This window comes from Larimichthys crocea, chromosome VI (genome assembly GCF_000972845.2).
Source record: "Larimichthys crocea isolate SSNF chromosome VI, L_crocea_2.0, whole genome shotgun sequence".
Taxonomy (NCBI): domain Eukaryota; kingdom Metazoa; phylum Chordata; class Actinopteri; family Sciaenidae; genus Larimichthys; species Larimichthys crocea.
The window spans coordinates 9,963,899-9,980,715 of record NC_040016.1 but is presented as its reverse complement, the minus strand read 5'-3'; the positions used below and the strand labels follow the sequence as shown (position 1 = coordinate 9,980,715).

Below are 16,817 nucleotides of genomic sequence, written 5' to 3'. Positions count from 1 at the left end.
TCAAAATGACTCTTGAACAAAAAACAGTATATTGAGGTATTATGTTACATTTTCCAGATATTACTTTATATGATTTCAATCAAATGCATTCAGCATTTGATTTTTATGGCATGAGGGTGAAAAAAAAAATCTCCTCATAGTAGATCAGTGAAAATGGGACGGGGTGAGTTCACTGCTAAGAAAAGAAATAATCTTCAGAGATTATTTACATTTAATGCCCTCTTATCAGCTGCTTCTCTGTCTGGACGCGATTACATTTTATTCTGGTTACACTTTAAGAAAGCACGAGAGAGCAGAATTAATAAATTTCAGATCAGCTGCTAATCCTGTAGATTACTCACTGTATCCATTTCTGTTACGATGCTAAAGCTGTGAAAAGATGACTGCCGACTGAACACATCTTTCTCTAAGGCTTTTATCAGAGGAATCTATATGCTGACATCCTGAATGAACCCTCCTCTAGTGGACATTTTAAAAAAGGACTGCTCTAAAATGAATACGCCGTGGAAAAATATTTGAAATTTGCTTTGTCTTTTAATAATTACAGTCAGGCAAAACCCATATGACCATTACATTTATGACGTATTCTTACAGTACAAGACAGAACTCAAGGGGATCAGAGCCGGTGGCATGGCCACACCTGACCGCTAAAAAGTAAGACTTCATCGTCATTAGATTGTTCCAACTTTTACATAGAGTTCACAAACGTATTTTTGCATTTGACTCGTATCAAACACAAGTTCTTCTTGATTAACTAGCAAATTCTAAAGACCTTGATAGAAACAGCAGAGTAGAAAAAAAACCATTGTATAACAAGCAGAAGAATTCCTGATTTTATCTTAAATTTCCTGTCAAGATGCAAGATGTACAATATATTGCTTTCAGGTGCTCAACTCAAAATGGGTACCCCAAGTCTCGTGGAAACCCATTCTTCAGTATCGCCGTCTGCCCCTTTCACTTCGCTTTTTTTCGTCTCCGAACCTGGGCTCAGACCGGTCTAATCGTTTCACCACGGGGGGGGGGGGAGCTGCCATTTAAAGAAGTACAGGAGCTAAAAGATGAAACATCACAAAGATAGGACCAACAATATTAGCCCTCCTCAAAAGTGCAGCTTTCCACCACTCATCATCAGTCAAAGTGTCTGAAACTCGTTACTTTTTGCTTCTTTTCTGGAAGTGAACATAATGACTACAAAATAAACTAAAAGAAAAAACTATTCCTGTTCACCGAGAGGAGCGCAGGACAGTATCCAGTCGTAGCCGTACACTTGAGGAGAGGACATGATGAAATACAAATGACACAGGGATGAGTATTAAAGTTTCCAGAAGTGACATTTCACAAGAATTAAAAAAGTCGGACAGGAGCAACACGAACTCTGGACTGAAGTCGTTTCGGTCACTAGATAGAAATCATCTAAAGTGGAATTATACGACGATGTACCTCCTAGTGCCTTGGCATCTAATGTAGCTTTACCTAAAAATGCACCATGAACTTTGTGATAAAATCTCCAAAATCCAGATCCGTGTTGTCTTTGAATGTAAAATGCTGTCTCAGGAGAGCGTCTGGTTGGTCCCAGACTCAACAGACACGAGCCTGATTGTTTTTTTGAAAACATAGACACACAACTCGGTGTTCAGCAGGACAGAGTCGGACTCTCCCACAGTCTTCAGGCCATCAACCAATATGCTGGTCACACAGGCTGAGAAACCTGTGGCTCATTTATGAAAAGGTTTTTGATTTGAAGTTTTAAATCAAATTCAGACGTTATTTTCCAGGATATATACCATATAACAGCTTTTCATGTGGGGTATGCTGCTGTGTGTTTACCTTAAGGTATGGATGTATTCAGGCAGGATCAGGCGCTGGCTTCCGGCGGTGTGTGGGGGCTGCCGGGGGTGTGTCTATATGTGCTGAAGGTAATCGCTGTGAAACAATCAGTCTGATTAACAGAGTTTAATCCATGAATCCACCTGGTAGCCTTGAGACATTTCAGGCCGACTGGAGGTTTTCCCAATCCCAGCGTCTGATTGGCAGCCGTGCGTGACGTCAGAGTGTTTTTCCAAAAGTTCTCCAGCACAGGTCGCTGCAGTTTTTGGCAGACACCCCTGCTCTCCCCACTGCCGCAGCAAAACACACTGCTCGCACTCAAATGATAGAAAACCCTGTGTTTCCACACAGCGCCTGATCCTGTCTGAATGCACCTATCCTCATCATTCTCATGTGGGTTATGCTGCTAAAATCTTCACCTTAAACTCCTGATTGTGGCTGTCCTACTGGCCTCAATGCCATCTTTTTTTAGTGAATCATTCTTAAAGTGTTGTTTATGACATCTGGGAAACATCAGAGAACACTTTTCATAAATGCAGCCTTTAGTTGCCGCGTACAGGTCGACATCACAGCGGTAGAGGTACCTAGGCAGATCTCTGGGTATAGGAGAATTAGGCCTGAGTGTTGCACACTTCCTCCACACTGCAAACCTTCATCTCAGAGTCATTACAGTGGACCCGAAACCTGGAAGACAAAGAAAAAGGTTAAAAGAAGGAGAAGAGCAGGAGTTCATAGGTTCTCTGAATCAAATCCGTTCCCTTCCTCACTCCTTCTGTATTGTAGCAGTATGCGGTGTAGTGCCCTAGCCGAAGCCTTTCACCATGATGCATGACTACAGCGGACAGATCGTAGGTGTAGCCTCCTCGTGGACAGAGTGACGAGCCTGTGCAGCAGTATGGTTTGATGTTCAGAACTTGGTCAAAGGCCACATGGACGCCGATTTTCTCCCTATGGTTCCGCCCCGACCATCTGTCATGAGACAGGAAACAAGTTAGCGTACGAGGATTCACATGCATCGTGACAACATAAACCCTCGGATATCAGCTGCAACAAGACGCTTTATTAAAATGCTTCAATGTAAATATTATGACAAAATCAGCCGAGGAGAAACTTGCCTGAAGCGTTTGAGGTGCAGCCGAAGAACCTGAGGAACGGTGATCAGAAGCTGCTTACGCGCCTCTGACAGAACTAAGGGTTTGTGGGATGATTTCCGTCTTCTTTCTGTCAAACCACGAAACGAGGACTGCTCAAGTTATTCCACAAATGCATGTGATGATGGCCAAGAGAAGAACAAAATCTTTTTTCTTACTCGATCTGGTATCTGGTACCAGTGACGTCATCCACTGGTTTCTGAAGACCTCGTATCTTACAATGGACAAAGACGTGGACCATCAGCGGGCCGAATGACACCTGGGTGCTCAAACAAACCGTCTGTAATGGCAACCACCTGTCATCAAAGCGGCCATGCTGTTAATTTTACATAACTTTAAGTCTCAATATAATTTGAACTGGTGGGTTATATAAAAATTGGACAGGGTGCCACTATGTGACTGTCCATCACTCCACATTCTCATGCCTATAAGCCCTTTGTGTGGTTGTATTTCAGGCCTATATAAAAAAAATAATTTCACAATTGAGGGATCAATACAGTTCATTCTTCTTCTTCTTTATATAAGACATTAATAAGAACACAATTTGGGTTGCCAGGTTGTGTCCCTTTGGTTGGCATTTATCCTTTGTATTAGGTAATAGTGTTGATGTTGGTAATCCATTAATAAATGCTTAATAAATTATTTATTAAATGGATTTTGGTCCAGATCCTCTGCTGCCGTTTCTCAAGAAGATAAAGGTCCAATTAGTCAAAGTTGCTCTTATTAATGGCTTAAAATGGAGTTATGTATTTAAAAAATATTTGTATGAACTATTGATAGTAAAGCCAGTAGGTACAATTTATCAACCCCTTAATAAAAGGTGCCTTATTTAGCGGTATCATTATTTTAACATCTTCCACATGTGATGGATGACGTTGGTCTCTCTGAGAAGATTTCAATAAAAACATTCAGCCAAAGGATGATAAGGACATACTCAAGGTGAGCCTAATATATGAAATCATTTATTTCTTACATCGTTTAGTAAAACAGCAAATAATTATTTTTTGCAAACTGGATATAAACTTTGATACAATTCGACATGCCAGTTAATTTGACACTGTGGATAGTAACGGTTCTACAATAGTGGTTATGAAATAGCATTTTATGGACAGAACAGAGTTTACATAGTTGAATTATTATAGTGAACTTGTCGCAGATATCAGCGTTTTTCTTTTTCTTTTCTTTTCTTTTTTTGAAACAGTTCAGTCGACTTCAAGAAAAAGACAGACAGGAAAGAAATGCGTCTAAAAGCACTGCTTCAACACCAGAACAGGATGTGAAACAAATCAGGAATGTTGAGATATGACATGTGTGCACTGTATTTCTGACAACAAAATGGCAGTTATAGGAGATTCACTTTGTCATTAATGAAATGTTAACTCATGCCAGCTAAGATGCATCTCAGTGCACGTACGAGGACATGCATGAGCACATAACATTCATAAAAAAAAAAAAACCTTTTCCTCTCAAATATACTATAGCTTCAACATGAAGGTTACAGCAGAACAAGGTCGGCATTTTAAAGTCATTATAAGTTGCTCAGGTCTTTTTTAATTCATGTATCATAAATAATTAGAAAAAGATGATCCAAAGATTTCTTTCAGGAAACTCAGTTTTTTTGGTGACAGCAATGCAATCGATGATTGGTCATCAACACCAAGAGATTTGGGGGCGAGATGAGATGAGTCCTTTGTCACTCCCTAACTAAAAGTGCCATGTTTTGTCCTCAGATGCTCCACCTTTACACTCAAAGGGAACAAGCACAGCGGCTCTTATTCTATTTCAGTCTCTGCATCCTTTAAAGTGGTGGTGACTGAGGTGAAACCAGCTTCTCTAGCCCCTGGAGTCTCTTTCTTATGCAAGGAGCTCAGCTGGGCAGCAGCCATGGCTCCACAAAGTCCCACTGCTTCCACAGGACGAACAGCAGCAAGGTCAGCAGGACGGTGGCGGCCACCCGGGCTCTGGTCTTCATCAGCGGGGTGATGAAGTTGGCCAAGGTGGAGACAAAGACCAGCAGCACAGCCATGAGCGCCAGGATGACGTTGATGAGTTTGCCCAGCAGAGCTCGAGCATTGGCATTCTCAACTCCCTCCAACTGGACGACCTGCTGCTGTTGCTGCTGCAGCTCCAGCTTGGTGATGCGGGTCAGGCACGACTCCACAGCTTCCTGCGTGCACAAATAACCACAGTGGGCCTGAAAACTTTTTTATCTCAGATGGGATGAATGTTAGGGTCCTACATGAACACACTATTTTCTGCCAACAGTTTTCGTTATTTCACTCAAAAGATTTTGTCAATCAGGATTTAGCAACATTTGAATTTGGTTGCTGTCAATCAAATCTGATTAAACCAGTGTTTTACTCTTAAAAAAACAATTAAAATGTTGACATTGTGAATGTTTAACATCATATAAAAAACTCTTAATGGTTTTAATGATCTTTACCTGAATGTCTCTTGCTCGCTCGTAGGACTGGTAGGCGACTTTTTCCTCCATGCTGGCGAGTTCCTGTTTAAGATTAGTCATCTCGTTCTGGTGCAGCTCTGTTAAGTCATTCAGCTGTTCTTCAAGTCGCTCATACCTGAATATACAGTTCAAAACACACCACACACATAAATCCTCAAAATAATGCAAGAGATAATGCAAAATGTAAAACTTCAACTCTTTGATTTATTCTCCATAGTCAAGTCCTTGTATCCAAAGCCTGATTTATCCAGTCTGTGCCATAGTCTTCCACTGTTGTGCAAAAAAATATTGAAAACACATGAAACATGTTGTTGCAATGGCTAAAATGTTCCTTCAACATCCTGCTGCTGTAAAAAACTTGATTTAAAGAGTTACATCGTCAGTAAGAAGTTATGGGCTTGGGGCTAAAAGCCAAGGGTAGGGATGTAAGTATGTGTCACTCTTTTGGATGTGTACCTGTATCTCTCTTCTTGCAGGCACTGTGTCATGTAGGAGTAGTCACTCTGCAGCTGCCCCTTCATGTCCTCGATGGCGTCCTCCATGTGCGCCTGGCTGGCTTTTATCTCCTGCAGGCCCTCAAGTAGAGAGTCCCAAGAGCTGTGCATGTGATGGTGGTGGTGGTGGTGCCCGTCCAGTCTAGGGCTCCCCATGGTTGGTCCTAACAACCCTCCTCCTCCTCCTCCTCCTCCTCCACCGCCTGCACCACCAGAATTACTACCTGCTCCGGAGCCGGACGTGGCGCTGGAGCACTCGTCGTCGCTGCCGTACTTTGGGCTTGAGACCAGAGTGGCACTTCCACTCAGGGCACGAGGTGTGGGGGCGTCCTCAGAGTGACCCCCGACTCCGTCCTCGAGTGTGTCCTTTAAGTGGGCAATGTTATCTGCACTGCCAAACTTGTTCCTGATTAGACTGGCAAATTCTCTCGGCTTGGAGACCACGGCTGTGTGAGTGAGGGCAGATACTCCACCTTTGACTCCTTCGACTACACCGCCTCCAAAACCACTTATCCCAGCACGAACATTAGCCCCGACGTCCTTTAATCCCTGCTGCATGTCCCGCAGGACATCCTTGGGCTGACGGGCTGGTCCATTCTGTAGAGAGGGAAGAGAAATGAGGAAGCAGAGAAGTGGAGGATCTCAAAGGTAGGACAGAGGTGATTAGGTTTAAGGGAGAGAACTGTAGGAAGATAGATGAGGAAAGCAGGCCCTGTAGAGATTTAGGTGAGACACAGGATGATGCATTGGTTTAGGTAACTGTTAGGAGATGAGAAACATCCGTCTAAATTTGGACACAACTGTCCTCAGTCATGAGATAATGATTCAAACAGCACAAAAACACACGGAGACAGCACATGCTCTACTTGCTCACCTACCTGTTCTATCTCCTTTAGCTTCTTGTGATAGTGCTCTAGTTTCTTGTGCAAGTGCGCGATGGTCTGTGCAGACTTCTGGTTCTTCTTCTCAAACACCTGCTTTATCCTGGACGCCTGTTGTTTGTCTGCGTTGTGGGCCAACTTCAGGTATTCTGCAACGTTGTCGTCACGGGCCTCCTGCTCCACGCGAATCTGCTCGGTGACCTTTAGGATCTTCTGCTGCAGGTGCTCCAGAGCAGCACGGGTCCTCTGTGGCTCGCCGGCCCCTGAACACTCAGCACCCCCTGCCATGACCCCAGACGCTGCTGCCGCCGCTCCGTCCGCGCTGATGTTACTGTCAGAGCCTCCATGGCTGGTAGTGGAGGGTAGGCCTAGAGTTGCCACCTCGCTCTTGTCCAGCTGAGGGGAGGAGAGGGCAGGAGGTAATCAGCAAGTATTATAGATGAAGTCCTAACATGACTTTACTTTAAGTAGAAAAAACATCACATGCGTTGAAATCCACTGAAGTTAAAGTATAAAGGAAGGTTATTCTGAGTAATAGGCACTGTGAAATCATCGTTGATGGTGCCACAACAGACAAACTGTTGGTTTCTTATGAACAGGATATCAAACATCATTTACAGGGCTGTAATTTCTTAATAATTTCCTGTCTTGGAAAAATACTGCAGACAAAGAGTTCACTTGGTAGAAGAAAGAGTAAGAGTCCTTTAGTCAGGCATGAGCTTACAAAAATGTGACATTTGTCTCTAAGTAAACACACAATTCAACATATATTATTATTTCCAATAATACCTGAACACTAAACAAATATTTATTTGGGTTTAAATGAAAGGAAACTCATTTGGAAATCAACAAATGTTAATAACCGTCAACACAAAACTGGCTATAATCCCTATTATCTCTATAATAATTGACAAATTACAGAGTTTGTTGTTAGGAAACTTCTTGGCAATTATGAGGGGGGAGTTGCAGCCTCCTTAATATAAATAAACTTGCAGTTAGTTACTTTCCTCCCCTGGCGGTAATGCTCCTAATTGATTTGGTGGAGGCATCAGAGAGTACACAGAAAGGCCATCATGCATTAATTAGATGATACATAATTACACTGCTTCCTGCTCTGCACAGCCTCGGAAACTCAGCTCCATGAAACGACCTTTCTTTTTAAAAGGTGCATCAGGTACAAACGAGGAATTAAGACACGCTGCACGCTATATTTAGAAATCATGGTATGTGTAATGATGAAATTGATTGTCCACGTATGTAAGTCTCTATCATTCTGCCTCTCTACCTTCTCTTTGCCTCATTGATACATGAGGGGATCCCCTGCTCAGTATAATATTTATATGTCTAGCTTAGCAGATGGAGGGATTGTTAATGACCCTCTGCCTGACGTCAAAACAGTGTAATCAGACCCCGCAAACATGAGCCCAGGCAGACACATGACACCAAACATCTAATCTGCTCTAATTTGTCCAGGCGGAACGGTTCAAGGAATTATATGCGTTTTATTTCTTGCGTGAGAATGAGCACAAGCTTCCTGTGCTGCTATATATAGACTACAGTGCAGCATATCATAATACTAACTGCATAAACAAAGTAGGTTACAATCACATCGTAATGGAGAGGAAAAACAGATGACTGCAGTCCCTGGTGGTTAATCATTTCCTGATCTTGTCAGAGAAAGTGTGATGCTTATGCAGTAAGCGATGGCTCATATGAGGAGGCGATGCAGTTACACAGGGGTGAAATACAGACAACAACAACAACACAAAAAAAAACAACACAGAGACAGAGATGATCAAATCTAACGGTGCCATTGGTGAAAAAAGCACACAGGGTGATGATCCGGTGGTGAAAAGAAAAGGCTCGTGGAGCCTTCTTTGGAAGAGAAGCAGGGCTGTGATGAGGATGGAGATGACAGATGTCTATGGCATACAAAATGTATTTTTAAAAAAAGAAAAAAAAACACAAGAGGAGAGAGGGGGGGTGATGCCTGTGCCTTCCTCACTCGGCAGGAGACGCACTGAGAGACATGAGAGACGGCCGATGGATGTCAACAAGAGTGGATGCGAACACATGAGGATGAGACACAAGCAGCACAGCAATAAATTAAATTAGAAACGTTACCATACTGCTTTAATCCAATTTTTGCAGTGCCATTGCAAGTCTGTGTTCGAGGCCCATCCTCCTCCTCCTCCTCCTCCTCCTCCTCCTCCACCTCCTACTCCCTCCACCTCCCTCTGTGCTCACAGAGGAGGAGCCCCCCTCCTCAAATATCTTTACCCTCAGCCGTTGTCTGGCTGACTATCCCCTCTGTATCCTAATGCTCCATTGTTAATGCCATCGATATCTGCAGCCTCCCTCTCTCCCTCTCTCTCTCTAATGCTCTGATCCCTCTCTCTCTCTCTCTCTCTCTCTCTCTCTCTCTCTCTCTCTCTCTCCTTTGTGTCATATGCTCCCTCCGCCTCCCTCTGTCTCACTCTACCACTCTCTCCCTCTCTCTCCCTCTCTCAGTCTAAATGCAAATGCTAGCTGTCCTGCCCTATAATGGATGTGGGAGCTAAGGGACAGATGATGGAGGGAAATGGGCGGGGGGATGGGAGAGCTTAGCACAGGCGTGCAGGTGCCTCCATGCTGCTGAGGCCAGAGGAGAGGCACGGGGAGGGGAGGGCACAGCAGGGCCTGGCTCCAGGCTTTTTATCCTCTAAACACCCCTCACCCTCCTTCGAATAGAAACACATACACCCAGTGCGTGCTGATGTGGGGCTGCAGTGATGTGGTGCCAAAGTACACAATGTCTGTCCGAGCAGTGACTCACTCGCTTTCATGTACCTTCTTCACAAAAAGGGAGGAAACGTGTCAGAGCTACTTAGTGCTGCTTGAAGTTCAACTTCAAATCTCTTTCTGTGCTGGCATGTGTGTGTCAGTGTGTGGAGGGATTCCCGTCTGAACAGATGTCCATTTTAAAAACAAACGTAAAATACATATCAAAGAGGGGGAGAAAAAAGACTTCATTCACAGAGAGAAGAGATGGCATAAAAACCCTAGAAGTATTCAGATATTTTACTTAAAATGTAAAAGTAGCAATACTACTGAAATATCAATACAAGCAATTTTTTTACTTTAGTAAAAGTACTATCAGCACAATGTAAGTATCAAAAGTACATGTTATGCAGACAAATATCCCCTGTGTATATAATATTATTGGATTATTACTGATTCTAAAGACAAATCTGTATGCACCAGGACTGTATTTTATGTATTTATTATGTATTTTTATTGTATTTTATAGCAATATGACTTATTTCTTGCCTATTGTATAATGCCTTTGTAAAGCACCTTGTGACTTATTGCATTAAAGTTCCAGTGTATAACGTTTAGGGCGCTATATTTACAAAAAAATATGGTATAAGTTGAATATAATATGTATAATTATATTTTCATTTGTGTATAATCACCCGAAAATAAGAATAATTTTGGTTTTTATGGCCTCAGCTTGGAACAATGGAACAAGCTTGATGTTGGTTAGAGCTAAGTATACTAGAGATTTTAACAGTACAAATACTGTTTGGTAGTTTAATCCACCTATATTTTATATAAGCTGATCTAAAGTTTTGTATGTTAAGTCATAACCAACAAAAAGCCTGAAGTTGTCACATAAATGTAGTGACGTAAAAACTACTATTAACAGTACAAAAAGTATTAAGTAGGATAAAATGGACTCACTCAGGTTAAGTAGTATTTGAGCGAATGTCAACCATTGTTCATCGCTGTACTTTTTTTCCTGATATATTAGTCCATATCTATTAATGGATTTTAATCGTTAAGCATCATCTGTTTGCCAGGAATTTAATTATTTCATGCTCACACCCTGCTGATGGACGAGGACTGTAGAGGGCACCAGAAGCATTCCTGCTCATCTGAATTTCCTTCACACTTAAGGAGTTGATAAGAATGAAAAATATCATATATATATTATGTAATATAGCAGATTTATCCATTCATGATGTGAATGTGCACATTGTACTTTCTGTGATTTGAATTTGAATTTGAATTTAGCGTGCCAGGAGGAGGTAATCTTATGTAAAACCACATGCTCGTGCCTTCATGCCTGTCATGACTGGTGGTAAACCAGTGGTGCCGTCTGAACAGAGCTGGCTCCAACCCTTACAATGAATACCAGGTGAAGAAAGTATTCAGATGTTTTCCCATGTAGAAGTATTCTTTTACAAATAAAAGTCTTAGTGTTTTTTTTGGATATCATTTGTAAAGAGAACTATTAAAAGTACTCATTACACACTTGTACTCACTAATAAATGTTATTGCATTGTAGTTGTAGTTGGTTGAGGTGGAGGTCATGTAACTTCTTTATATACTGGGTGTACTATATAGGAAAAGTAACTCCTACATGGCTATCAGGTCAGTGAGTTCATACTGTAGTAAAGTGGAAGCGTAAAGTAGCATTAAATATTAAATATCTGAGTAAAGTGATGGCTGTCAGTTGCGAAACCGGAGTACATTTACTGCAGTACTTTATCTACAAACAGCTTTGAGTTAACTGCACTTTACTTGATTGATCCAACCATTTAATATGACTTCATACTTCTCCTGTACTGTACTTTAAACAGCTATACTTATAGACTACTTTTCAAAATAAGAGTTTATATTTAAAAACAATAATGAAATATTGTGATACCCTTTAAAGTTTAGTTAGTGTAAAATTACCTGCATCATTAAGATATTTACTCGTTAATGAATCAATTATAATAACACAACACTGTATATAATAACATAACAGTAACTGGAAATATTCAACCTCAAATATGAGTACTTTTACTTATAGTGTAGTATAACTTGAAAATACTTTTGCATGTAAAGAACTATTTTTATTCCTTTTTACTGTAACGTGGCTGATGTGTTTGTAGTTTTTTAGTAGCTCTCCGTTGTTTTTTTAAGTGAAATGACTCCTCCTGGCTATTTCACCATAATCTGCTGACTTCATCACACACACTCACAGACTCGCATGAGAAAACAAACACACCACAATAATAAAACAAAACATCCACAAGAAAATACATTTGAATATTTTATTGGAATTTGAAATTCTCATAATATTTGAAAAAAAAAACTAAATTAACACAAGGAATAGTATCTCACAATAAATAAAGGATAGCTTTTTTTTCATTTGTAGCTTACAACATAAAACAATATATAGGACCTGTGCACGAGCATCTATTAACAGAAGTGCATTCATCGTTTGGGGGTAATGCTGTTATCTGCAGCAGCGAACATTTCTAAGCTGTCAGCTCGCAAGGATTAGCATTACAGTGACCTTGTTTGACACCCATTCAGATTACCCATAGCAGCAGGATTTGCCAACATAGACATAAATAAGTGTCATGAACAAACACGCTGTTTGTTTTGAGGCAGATAATAACACGTTGTCTACTGTTATAATTGCACCATATAGAGGAAAGAATAAAGCACTTGGCTTAAGAAAATAATACATTTGCTTCTGAGAACACTTTCTTCTGATTGTCCTTTATGGAGCTTCAAATAGAGAAACAAATGCCCCGAAGGCACTTGAAACTGGGTGCTTTGAACACACCATTACATGTACTGTATGTGCAATATGGCAATGTTCTTTTTCATGATTATGCTACTTAACAGTGCTGTATTAATCTATAAATCTCTGATATATATTATATATATTTATATATATTATATATATATATATATATATATATATATATATATATATATATAACTAAATATTACTCTAAGTGTTCCAAAGATGTGGTGCTACACTCCTAAACCTACAATGTCTGGTGCTGTACACACGGGTCCGGTAAATGGTTTAAAATTTTTTGACTTACAGTAGATGAAAGTAAAGTAAAGGAAGGAGGACATGATGGCACTTCTGTCAATAATAATCTAAGCAAAGCAACAGCAATGTACAGGATGTCAGAACTCTTCAAGTATGTTCCTGTGAGTACATGATGGTAGAGAAAACACAGCTGTACATCTGGATATAAAACGTATAATAAATGCTTTGTAAAAAAAAACAAACTCCTAGCCCTCATGATCGACATTAAGAAATAACATTGTAGAAAACAATAGTGGAGCCTCATCCATACTTTTTTTTCAATCATTCTGCAGTTTTTTTTTTGTTGCTTTTTTTGTCACAGCCACAACTTCAATTTCATCGCAAGACAGAATGATTTTAACCAACATCTGTTTCAAGTGTACACAGTTTTGTGTTTATCCGTCGCACCTCCGTACTGAAAGACGTACAGAGCTTCAGCACTGTGGAATGTACAGTGGGAGATGTCAGTCGCAGACACTTTGGCATCCCCCATGAGCCAAATGAGTAGAAATCCACCGATTCTGAGAGATTGACCGTTAATCTTCTCCGCTCGAATGTCCCCTCCAAAAAACACCAAACCCCTTCAGAGCGAGTACAGTACCCTAATAAAACCTGGTAGTAATGATGTGTAGCGGACGTCCCTTCTGATGTCAGGTGATTCGCTGGGTACCCCCGATCAGTGATTGTGCCGAGTCTGTGCAGAGCGTAGTCTTCCTGAGTGTAGTACTGTTTGTGTGGTTCTTTTGGGATATTGGCACATTTTGCAAGTAAACTGGATGAAAATCACTCGCCGGATTTGCGCGGCATCCAAACTACTCTTCTTTTAGCCTGATAGAAATCTGTTGGGATAAAGAACAGGAAGTTCAGCTCCTGTACCTCCACACAGGAAATACGCTATACACTTAAAGATGAGATATCTGAGTGTTTACCTGTAATGTTTGTCTGCTTCCTCTTCAGCCCTGTGTTCTCTCCCTTCTCTGGTGTTTTCTCCAGGTCGAGTTCACATCTCTCTGGCGAACATGGGATGTTCTCCTTCTCCCTCCGTGGTGGCGGCTCCACCCTTCTTCTCTTGGGCGTAACTGCTGCCTCGGTCACCCTCTGGTCTTTCTCCTGCCCCAGACCGAACATACAGGATCTGTAGAGCAGTGGCACCTTGGCACTAGGGATTCCCTCCCACTGGAACTCGCTGCTCTCCAGAGGTTTGTCCAAGCGGAAGTCGAAACCCCAACGAGTCGAAGCCTCCTCCAGGTCTTTCCGCAGGATGGCCTGGTAGTCCGCCTGAAGCTGCTCTCGGTCGACTGGGCCGAACAGGTTTCGTCGAGCAGGGCCATTTCCCAGGGTTCTCAGGATCCGCTTGTGAGTTGACATAATTCTGCACTGCAGGAAAACAGAGAAAAGACCATGTATGAGATGTAAAATCTGCTGCTGGGTGTCACCAACGATCAGATCTTTGATAAAAAAACAAACAAATCGATCGACAGAGTGGCTGCAGATTTATTTGGCATCTGATGCAATGTTGCACAGATGCTATAAACCAGTCTTAAATTAAGAAAAGTACATAAAACACAAGTTATTTTTCTATATTAAAAGTATAAATCTGGCTTACCATGGCTCTAACAGTATAAGTTTCCTCAGCAAAGACTACAGAGCATCTCAGACTGGTAAAAACTGGGGAGCTCTTTATAAGACCGAGTCCTGCCTGTGACTCAGCAAGCTCTCCTCTGTGTGAATCACTGGTACATGCCCGGGCATAATCTCAGCCAGACATGTAAAGGCAAATCCTCAGCAGCAGAGGCTGGGATCACTACAGACACACCACCAGGTGGCAGTATGAGACCATCGACAGACAGTCAGCCCAACAGAAAAACCTCAATGAGCAACAATGAATGATGTTATATTTCTAAATCTGATTATTAAATCAGTGTTGGATATCTGCACAGGACTTAAATTCAAGCTATTCCACGTATAAAGGTTAAATGGTCACGGCACTTCACTGTACAGAGCTATAGGAAGGAATCAGCTGTGTCACAGGGGAACAATAAGTCATTAGAGTCTTCCAGGAAGGGCCGGGCGGTGTTCCCATCTGAGGGAACGGTCAAGAGAAATCCGTCTCAGCCCACCCTGATTATTCATTATAAAGGGAGAGGTGACTGTAATTAGAATATTAATCATATGAGAGACACTAACAACTGTCACTGACTCAATGGATTATCTAAGTCCTGAAACTGGTTTCATGTAGACCGATCAAACAAAGCTTTAAGGGAGATGATCGCTGCCAAACTTGTTTAATAAAAAATATATAAGTGTGTTTAAAGGTCTGGTAAAAAAAGACCATTGTCTGACAGCTCATCGGTCTGAGGTCATGTCATGTGGCTTTTTTTTTTTTTTCCAGGAACTGCAGCTCATTCATGTTCAGCTTCACACATCAAGAAAGAGAAAATCTACAACTTCCTGATTCACAGAAACACACAAGATTACCATAAACAAGAAGTTCGAATTCAGCTTCTTTAATCTTTGACAACTAACATTTAAAAAAGAGGAGTTGTGACACTGGTTGGACTTGAATATTTTTTCAGGTTTCAAAGTAGATTGAGGTAATACAATTAAGAGATCACATGAGAGAAACAAAGGCAGCTTTCACACATTATTACAGCCAGAAATCCAAGTGGAGGACACTTCTATATATAGACTGAATGAAACTGGCAGCAGTTTAACTAATGTAATCTTTTAGGGGACTTTCCTGGGGGAACTTTTCAGGTAATCATTCCACCTTAAAATGGATCCATTATAATGCCACACTGTCTTAATCATGAGTTTTTTTTAGTGACCCTTCCCCACCCACTGTTATATAACTGTGGACCTGCATGTCCTAAGGTCAGGTAGGGTACATTCAATGGAAGAAATCTGATTACAATGGATAAAAAAAAACATCCACTAAACTCAATGATGGGTAAAAGTGGGGTAGAAAAGTTTAGGGGGGCACTACATGGTACCCCTTTACCCTCCTCCTTTACCCCTCTTACACCTCACGGGATAGGCTGTTACAGACAGAGGTGGGCGGGGCGCTGCGGGGAGCTGCGGGGAGGAGTGATTCAAGGCTGTGGCGGGAGACAGACTCATGCGTGAGACCCTGCCCAGTTTACTACACCACTCCACGTGAGACTGGAGCTCGTGTCGACCCAGTCAAACTGGGCTGTCACTGGACCTCCTTCACCCTCATCACACACGTGTAAAAATAACTGTGTGACAAAGAAGGCTGGATGAGTTTTAAGTGTTTTGTTTTAATAGAAATGTGAATATAAACCCGAGTAACTTAAAAGTTGTATGGGTGGAAGCCTGATAAATAAGTGTTGTTAAAGATTAAACCTATAGAAATAAGAAAATAAAAGTAGTGTATTACAGTTTGTACACACAGATAACCTAGATACAGTTTCTAAAGTTGCTTATAACCTGATACAGCACAAATAAACCATCTAAAATGCTGTTAAATAACATTTTTACTTACATTATCAGTGATTATTATCCTGTGAATAAATCTTCTTTTTTTCAGCCCTCTTGATTGAAGCTGCTGTTAATCTCCAACACTCGAATAAACCAATCAAAGTTGAATGGACACACAGCAGTCCTTGATATTTCCTCCAAGTATTCTCACACCGTGGCTCGGACTAAACTTTTATGAACTCCGGTGGGCGGGAGCCAAGTGCTCTTTCCTCCCCAGTGCAGAGGCGGGGTCTGCCCGGTCACACACACACACACACACACACACACACACACACACACACACGCACGTGGATTTCTCCCGGTAAACACATGTGCACACGTGAAGGGTTGGCTCCTCTGTCGCGTGCTCTGTAGTAAAAAAGTCTGGGAGAGGAAATTCCAGCTCAGGACATGCTCACTCTGCTCCTCACTGCGCATGACAGAAAAACATGTGCTGTTTGTTTTAACCAGTGATGGGATTGTTACTTCATAATTATAATGACGCTAATTACAGTAACTTTAACTTCACGGTGACGTCTTTGAAGTCTGAAATTTCAAACTAAAATCATCAATCTGATGCTTTTAATTTGAAACTAGCTAGTTCGTTCTTGTTTCAAGTCTGAAATGTCAAAATAAAAGCATTAATCTGATGCTTTT

General features: G+C 41.4%; 2 protein-coding genes across 3 annotated transcripts; both read right to left on the bottom strand.

Annotated features, from left to right (window-relative positions):
• Positions 1–3,918: 3,918 nt before the first annotated feature.
• Positions 3,919–9,228, bottom strand: tmcc2 (transmembrane and coiled-coil domain family 2). Its single transcript, XM_010755776.3, has 5 exons — positions 8,942–9,228; positions 6,815–7,213; positions 5,899–6,533; positions 5,422–5,557; positions 3,919–5,145 (listed from the first exon to the last, which is right to left on the bottom strand). The coding sequence occupies exons 1-5, from the start codon at positions 8,942–8,944 to the stop codon at positions 4,846–4,848; spliced, it is 1,473 nt and encodes a 490-aa protein (XP_010754078.1). The 5' UTR covers positions 8,945–9,228; the 3' UTR covers positions 3,919–4,845.
• Positions 9,229–12,840: 3,612 nt separating this feature from the next.
• On the bottom strand, positions 12,841–16,369 carry cdkn1a (cyclin dependent kinase inhibitor 1A). 2 transcript variants are annotated; one of them, XM_010755775.3, is made up of 3 exons: positions 16,186–16,369; positions 13,610–14,057; positions 12,841–13,519 (listed from the first exon to the last, which is right to left on the bottom strand). In XM_010755775.3, exons 2-3 carry the CDS (start codon positions 14,046–14,048, stop codon positions 13,464–13,466), a joined length of 495 nt encoding a protein of 164 aa, XP_010754077.2. In that variant the 5' UTR covers positions 14,049–14,057; positions 16,186–16,369; the 3' UTR covers positions 12,841–13,463. The 2 variants fall into 2 exon arrangements, with proteins under 2 accessions (XP_010754077.2, XP_010754076.2); XM_010755774.3 differs by lacking the exon at positions 16,186–16,369 and adding an exon at positions 14,287–14,420.
• Between the last annotated feature and the right edge of the window lie 448 nt (positions 16,370–16,817).

Coding starts and splice junctions, on each gene's coding strand:
- tmcc2 (XM_010755776.3), bottom strand. Junction 6,534..6,814: donor AGCTAAAGGAGATAGAACAG/GTAGGTGAGCAA, acceptor CCCTCTCTACAG/AATGGACCAGCCCGTCAGCC. Junction 5,146..5,421: donor AGCGAGCAAGAGACATTCAG/GTAAAGATCATT, acceptor TTGTGCACGCAG/GAAGCTGTGGAGTCGTGCCT.
- cdkn1a (XM_010755774.3), bottom strand. Junction 13,520..13,609: donor GAAGCAGACAAACATTACAG/GTAAACACTCAG, acceptor TTATCCCAACAG/ATTTCTATCAGGCTAAAAGA.